At 37.1% G+C, this 8059-nt stretch overlaps 1 protein-coding gene across 4 annotated transcripts in view; it reads left to right on the top strand.

The window, feature by feature from the left end:
• Positions 1-5653, top strand: part of POPDC1 (popeye domain cAMP effector 1) — a 30030-nt gene extending 24377 nt beyond the window's left edge. For 3 of the 4 annotated variants that reach the window (XM_087718705.1, XM_087718706.1, XM_087718707.1), the window contains exon 7: positions 44-1560. In XM_087718705.1, coding sequence (XP_087574831.1) covers positions 44-316 — 273 coding nt within the window. In that variant the 3' untranslated portion in view covers positions 317-1560. Of the gene's footprint in view, positions 1-43; positions 1561-5196 lie in introns of those variants that run through there. The other variant, XM_087718708.1, reaches the window with a different exon arrangement.
• The last annotated feature ends 2406 nt before the right edge of the window (positions 5654-8059 follow it).

An 8059-nucleotide genomic window follows, 5' to 3' on the forward strand; every position in this document is an offset into this window, starting at 1 on the left:
CTAGGACTGATGGAGAATTGTGTGGTTTTTATTTTCTGTGCAGACATCCCAAAAAATAGATCGCCAGCCCAGTCTGTGTTCCCAACTGTCTGTGATGCAAATGAGGAATAGCATGGCAAGTTCAAGTGATGGTGAAGACGGATTAGAAAATTTTCTCCGTGGAACTTCTACTGCATCTACCCTTCGTGAGTCATTAACTAGTCAGTCAACATTTCCAGGCATCACTAAACATTGTAGTCAGTGGCCAAAATCATGTTACTTTTGGGGAGAAGAGTTGGGAAGGGGAAAGGGGAGTCATGTAACAAGGTGCATCTGAATGCATCACTCTACTGCTTCTATTAGGGCCAGTATTTGTATTCCCATCACTTAGTAGCTACAGTCAAATAGCTCCTTTTCCATGTGTGACTAAACATTATAGACCCATTTTTCATTTGAATGTCTCTTCATGTATATTTATTAATGTAGGGTAATATCTGCACTTAACTGTTTTCAAATATGGTGCTCAAGCCTTTGTGTCCTTCTCTGCTGCAAAGTTCAGAGAAACCATCCTGTTCATGGCAAGAGAAAATGAACATATTATTAGATTACTTAGACATTTTCATTTAAAAAACACCCTATAGCACATACGAGTGTTTTGCATTAGTATTGATCTAAGAGTTTGGATATCTGCTAAGCACTGTGTGACCTGCTTACTGGCAAGAATTTGCCCTCTGCATTCACCTCTGAAAGTGTGAATTTCACTACTTCGATTTTTATGAAAATTAAACCTCATCCAATATTCTCATTGTAAATCAGAGGTGCCTAATCTTAGGTCTTTGGGATAGTGTGAGCCTGAAACTCCTTTAACCGGTAAGCTCATGGAAAACTCCAAAGTTGTTACCAACTTTTAATTTTTAATGTGAGAGAAGAGGGGAGACTAAAGATGTAATTGGGGAACTCTGTTCAATTTTAATTAAATGTAAAAGCCAGTAAGTTAAAATGAGAACCTACCTGGAGTGCTTGTTGTTAGTTGTGAAGTCGTGTCCAACCCATCACATCCCCATGGCCATTCTGTCCTCTACCATCCTCTGGAGTCCATTTAAGCTCATGCCTACTGCTTTGGTAACTCCATCTAGCCACTTCATTCTCTGTCATCTCCTTCATCTTTTGCCCTCAGTCTTTCCCAGCATTGGGCATCTTCTCTAGTGAGACCTTCCTTCTCATTAGCAGCGCCCAGCAAATCCAGGAAAGGCTAGGATGGTCTATTACTAGAAAAGGGTCTGGGCCCTCCCTTATAGAAATTAGACCCCTTTACTCCATTCAATCAGTGTTTCATGATGTCTTAAATTGCAACAAAAAAAGACTTACATACGATATGATCTTATGCATTTTTTTTTTAACAGAAGTTGGTTTCTTTATTTTCTGCACTAAGGAGCTAATTCTACACTAAAAATACATAGCACTAAAACTACTAATAAAAGCATGTGTGTATTTAATATTTATTGATGTAAATCTGATTCTTGTGTTTTTAAAAATAAACCAACAAGGATTCACTTATGGAATGAATCCTTATGGACTGAATTTAAAGTATGTTTTTTTGTCAACAGCATGACATATTCATCAACATTGTTCAAAAATGGTATGAAATGGACTGAATGTCACATATTTGAGTGAAATAATAGTTTGGGTTCTTCAGAATTAAAGGTTGTATCAGCGTACAAAAGCTGTATCCATCCTTCCGAGGTTGGTAAAATGAGGACCCAGATTATTGAGGGCAATACACTGACTCTGTAAACTGCTTAGAGAGGGCTGTAAAGCATTGTGAAGTGGTATATGTGCTATTGCTATTGCTATGTAGACTTGTATTCAACTGTAGAAAGTCATAGAACAATTTATGCTGATTCCATAGATGGTTTTAGGGTCACAATATCATGCTCATTTGTAATGTTAATTTTAGATTAGTAGGAATGCTGTAATCTATCTATCTATCTATCTATCTATCTATCTATCTATCTATCTATCTATCTATCTATCTATCTATCTATCTATCTATCTATCTATCTATCTATCATCTATCTATCTGGCTGTGTGTCTGTGTATGTTCCAGCATAAATCTGGAATGCCTCGAGCAATTTCAACCAAACTTGGTACACAGATTATTTCCTCTCTGGAAACAAATACTGTCAGGGTAAGACACCCCTAACGCCCCTCAAGGTGTGTGTTCTGTTAAGATACAGCCTGTTGTGCCTTAAAATGGCTTTTACTGTACAGCCGTAAAATGGTTTCTATTGTACAGCGCAATGGAGTTGCCATGGTAATGGATTAACAGTACTACAGAAGGGGGCTCCCTCTGATAAGGGGGAAAATCCAACATCAGAAATTAAGTTTGGTCCAGACATTTTCCTCCTGTAAATAAATACCTGGGCAACACCGGGTTATCCACTTTTACTGTAACCACATTACACTCCCTGAAAAAAACACTAGCTTTTCCCCATCTGGGGGACTGCGATTCCTAAAATTTCCAGATAGAAACTTTTTGGAGAGGGTATACTAGACTATGTGGTCCATGCCTCACCAGGCCACCTAAAATACACTGTGGATTTTTTTTCCTGCTGCTGGTACTTAAAGTGTACTTCAAAGGCCCCAGAACTGAAACCCATGTGTGGCATGTAGCCATTGCACCCCTTTGGTGTTAGCTGGCTGATACTTAAGCTTTTGAAATATTTTTCCATTTTGGGAATTCTGAAGGATTTCAAGGGGTGAAATGAAGCTTGAGGGGCCTACCTATTAAACTACAAACATGCTGAAGTTTAGAAGTGTGAAAGAATGCTTCAGTTGGATTATGGGCAAACCGATTGCAACTATTGGTCTCTCCTGCAGCTTGCTACAACTTTATGGTGCTTCCTGAATTCAAAACATGTATATTTTTCTGGGATCATATAAACTACTCTATGTTAGGCCTAAAGAATAGGCAGCTTCTTTAAGGAAGCACTGATAGGTGTGATGTACATGCCCCTCCAAAGCACCCTTTGAGCATAATCCTGAACTGCAGTACATCTTTACATTACACTTCTTGAGAGGAGAAACTAGCTTCTCCAAAAATTGAGCTGATTTTCTTTGCTTTTTTGATACTTGACCTAAACTATTCTGTAATCTTCCATCTTCTATTTAAAAATAATAATCACATATCTCCTTGTACACATACAGTGGTATGCAGGTGCACAATAATTGAAGGACAGCTGAAGCAGAGGTGGTGTTCAGCAGGTTCTGACCAGTTCTGGAGAACCGGTAGCAGAAATTTTGAATAGTTTGGAGAACCACCTCTGACTGGCCCAGTCCCCATCTATTCTCTGCCTTCCCGAGTCCCATCTGATTGTGAGGAAATGGGGATTTTGCAGTAACCTTCCCCTGGAGTGGAGTGGAGTGGGAATGGAGATTTTACAGTATCCTTCCCCTGCCATGCCCACCAAGCCACACCCACTAAGCCACGCCTCCCCAGCAAGCCATGCCCACTGAACTGGTAGTAAAAAAAATTGAATCCCACCACTGAAGGTTGTCAGGTGATTGTGAACTTTTGTGGTGATGAGAACAAATGAAGCTTAAAAACAGCAAATCTTTAAAAAAAATTGCAAGAATGGCCCAGCTTATTTTTTTTTTTGAATGAAGTTTCTGAATAGCAGGCAAAGCTTGGAACAGTCCTCCTAACATTGGGCAGCCCTGCTTGAGTTGAGAAACAGAATTCCGTGTTGTATTTTGAGTGTCATAGGAGGCATAGACATAACTTCCAAATCACTCTTATTACTTAGTGTATCCATTCCATAAGGCATATGTAGATAGGAATATCTTATGTAATTTCACTTTATTCATTGTGAGCTTCATGACCTTCTCATGGGAGGAAAAGGTGAAAAGTATTTTCCAGACTTGGTGCTTCAGAAAAGTAATAGCGATCGTATCTGAAAAGCAAAGCAGGAAACATCTTAATGAGGATGTCTCCAGTTTTTGCAGGAAGTGAAGAAATGCATCATGTACAGGTCTTTTTCATGCATAGCCATGCAGTTATTGGTATGCGAATTTATCCCCACAGGGGAAATAGTTGAACCTTTCCTTCCATCAAACAGATGCACTTTATGTAATTACTGTGAAGATGTGTTCTTTCTCAACCCTGGGAGGCTCCAGGGTCAAAATGCCCTGACACTGCATGCTCTTTGCAAGCACTGTGGAAAGCATTTGTCTGCATGAATCCTATGCTGCAACCCTCTATAGGCATTTACCTGAGAGTAACTGAGCTGAGCTCAGTTGAATTACTTTTGAATAAACCAGGCATAGGATTATTATGGGATAGTATTTTATCAAATAGCCATTCATTTGTTCGTTCGTTCGTTCATTCATTTGCTTTTATATCCTGTGTTTTTATTAATATTGAATGTTTCCAGTAACTAACAACTAACATTTTTTTAAAAAGTCAATAACAATTAACTGATTCTGATCATGTATTGTGCAAGTAGTTTAAATGTAAATAAAAGTTAACTACTACATTTCCTATCTGTTTTGCTTGAATCTTTGCTTCTGAAAAAAAATATCAAAAGTACAGAATACTCTTTTATTTACTAACGCAGGGCAAGTTCTTATTATATTTCATTGCTTCTTGAGGTGTATTTGTAATAATTATCAAATGCTAAACTGTGCATAAAATGTTGAAAACAGCATTTTTCTTTTAAATACCAAGGGGAATGGGAGATGGAATATTTGTTGCAGGTTTTTATGCTGTTTTTTTTATTTTATAAAATAAAAATAAATAAATGTAAACGTGTAATCTTCCCAAGCTAAAACCTATGCCATATAGCATAATACCATTGTTTAAATTACTTACTTCAAACATTTTAAAGTTAAAAAGTAACATATAAATAATTGAGAACATTGGATTTCCACCTTTCTCAACTTGATGTCAACTTGAAATTTTAAGACATTGTAATTCCATTATACTTGGATTGACATAGATTGTGGATGTATTGTCTATATAATGCTTTGAAACGCAAGAAGAGCTGTTCAGAATGAATGGTAAGAAATTTTATTTTTTTAATTTTGTTTTTCTATCTCTGGCACTCGATAGGCTGTCTAACTCAAATCATTCAATTACTGTAGGGTATTTTTACTGTTCTACACTGGTTTTAACTGTTATATTGTTTTTAAATGATTGCTTTTTGAAAATGTTGGCAGGCCAACCATCTCCTTGTTTAAGAACATCATCCAAAATGAAACCAATTGAAGAAAGTGTGGAAGATGATGTCTTTGAAGCTCCATCTGCCACACCATCTAAAGGTCATGAGTGACTTCACAGGACATTCATGCATTTGTTCAGAAGAATTGCAACAGTAGATGATGGCTTTATTGTTTGTGTTTTAATTTTATCCGTCTTTTGACTTGGTAGTATCTATGAGCAAACTTTTACCGATCACTCAAACTGTACTAACCTCCACACCAAAGATCTTGTTTGTTTCAGTACAACTAAAAAACCTGTTTGGAGCCTCTATATTTTTGAATGAATGGAATATGAGGACCTATATGAGGAATGGAGGAACTATGCCATGTTTCCCCCAAAATAAGACAGGGATTTAATTTTTTTGACCCCCGAAATAAACACTTGATCTTATTTTCAGGGAGGTCTTATTATTTTTGAGGCAAGCATGGTCACCTCATGGCTGTTGCTGCATAGCAATATTTTCAGGGGAGGGCTTATTTTAGCACATGCGCTCAAAAGCCCGATTGGGTTTATTATCCGGGAAGGTCTTATTTTCAGGGAAACAGAGTATATACATAGGGCATTTATGCACACAGCTGGTTCCTGTGAATTTCAGCTTTCACAGCATCTGGTGTGCCACATGTGCATAGTCTAGGCACATAAGAATGTTGGCATTCAATTACAACATTGTAATGAACCACGTGGATTATGTGAAAAATAGTCCAAGTAAAATATATGTTTATTTTAGCATTTTTGGTACTAAGCAGGATGCGATTCTAAAGAGACTGAGCAGTGATACATCTGTACAATATGAAAAATGTAGGTTTACTACAATATTGACCTGTATTTCGTAGACATCAAAATTCTGGCAGCAGTAACTTGTTAAATTATCAAGGGAAAGGGTAATTTCTAGCATCCTTTCCTGTCTTAAATTGGAAAATGATTACTATTATCACAAACAAAAGTTCTGATTAGGTATTGTGTAGTATGCCACTCACATTCTGGCATGTGTATAAGTAGCAGTTCTAATTTTTCCTCACTTCTTTATAGTGTCAGTAGGGTTGATTCCAGGCATGCTTTTATACATAATTCTCTCTTGGCGAACTGGAACCAATAATGTTACAATCAGCAATGATTATAGTTCTTTTTGATCAGTTCATGTGTGTGTGTGTGCGCGCGCGCGCCTTGAGGAGTGGCACAATTGTGTTCAAATATTCAAATAAAAGGTTTCTATTGTAATTAAATTTGAAGCTTAAGTTCTCAGTAACTTTAAAATGATCGCTTTTAATGTCATTTATTTATTGAATTTATTGGGAATTGTTTTTATTATATTTATTTAGTGAAAATTTGACATTAACATCACTGAGTTATAAACTCAACCTATTTTATATAGAAATAAGCATGCATACTTCCTAAAGAAGCCATCCAAGCTTACTATTATTTTAAAATTTATATTAACATAGGATTACTGGCATTAAAGTTAAATTGAATTTACATGGAATAGAAAGATTGATATGGTCTCTTTCCATCCTACTTTATTCTAAAATATAATGGGAAGATAATCTCCCTCCTTGAAGGAGATGGGCCAATACAAATAAATTGTGAGCAATGATAAACACTTCTATTAACATTTTTTAAAACTTTACAATACTATACTTAATTTTTTTCACTGAAATTGATGATAGATAATGTTTAATTTTATTGTAATTATAGCTGGGAAAGCAGCAGTGGCTTAGTGGCTAAGACGCTGAGCTTGTTGATCAAAATGGTCGGCAGTTTGGTGGTTCAAATCCCTAGCGCCGCGTAACGGAGTGAGCTCCCATTACTTTTCCCAGCTTCTGCCAACCTAGCAGCTCGAAAGCATGTAAAAGTGGAAGTTGAAAAATAGGGACCACCTTTGGAGGGAAGGTAACAGCATTCCGTGCACCTTCGGCATTTAGTCATGCTGCACACATAACCCCGGAGATGTCTTTGGACAGCACTGGCTCTCCGGCTTTGAAACGGAGATGAGCACCATCCCCTAGAGTCGGGAACGACTAGCATATATTGTGAGGCCAGAGGTGGGTTGCTACTGATTTGGCCCAGTTCGGTCAAAGTGGTAGTGGTATGCTGGCCTGGGTTGCAGAACCCAACGCTCCGAACTGGTTCCCTGGTCGCTGTAGTCTCCGCCACCATCTTGTTTTTGAGTTCTGCGCATGCACAGAACAATTTCTATTAAACTGCACACAGGCATGTGAAGCATGTCCACAAGTGAACCGGCAGTAACGCTGGCTAGAACCCACCCCTGTATGAGGGGAACCTTTACCTTTAATTATAGCTGAGTCAGAAAATAACTAGAAATAGTCATGTATACTGACAAGCATCTTAAGGAAAAAGCTCTAAGGTAAAAGAAAATACATTTGTTATGACAGATGGCTCTAAAATCAGCAATTATTTATGTGATAGCTATTTTTGAAAATCTTTGTATACTGCACAGCTTTTGAAAACTGAAGTTTAGTATTAAAAATTCAATGGTCAGTTTGTGACATGGAACAAGTTTATTTTTCTAGGTATTTAATTATTTTGATAAGATGCTGCCATAGTTTTATCTCTGATAAAATCATCATCATCATCATCATCATCATCATCATCATTATTGAAAAACTTTACAGTTATACAATTCAGACTTGGGAAGTACTAGACTGGATTAACCAAAGAATTTTTTTTAAACTGTGAATTTACTATGGTGCCATTATAATTCACTGTTAATGTTGCATCATTTATAATCATCTTGAACTGGATTGAATGTTTCACACCTGGAATCCTGGACGTAGGAGAAAAAATGTATTTAACTTTTTGGTA

This window comes from Thamnophis sirtalis, unplaced genomic scaffold (assembly GCF_051295495.1).
Source record: "Thamnophis sirtalis isolate CommonGarterSnake01/CBP01778 unplaced genomic scaffold, rThaSir2_p1.2 scaffold_6, whole genome shotgun sequence".
Taxonomy (NCBI): domain Eukaryota; kingdom Metazoa; phylum Chordata; class Lepidosauria; order Squamata; family Natricidae; genus Thamnophis; species Thamnophis sirtalis.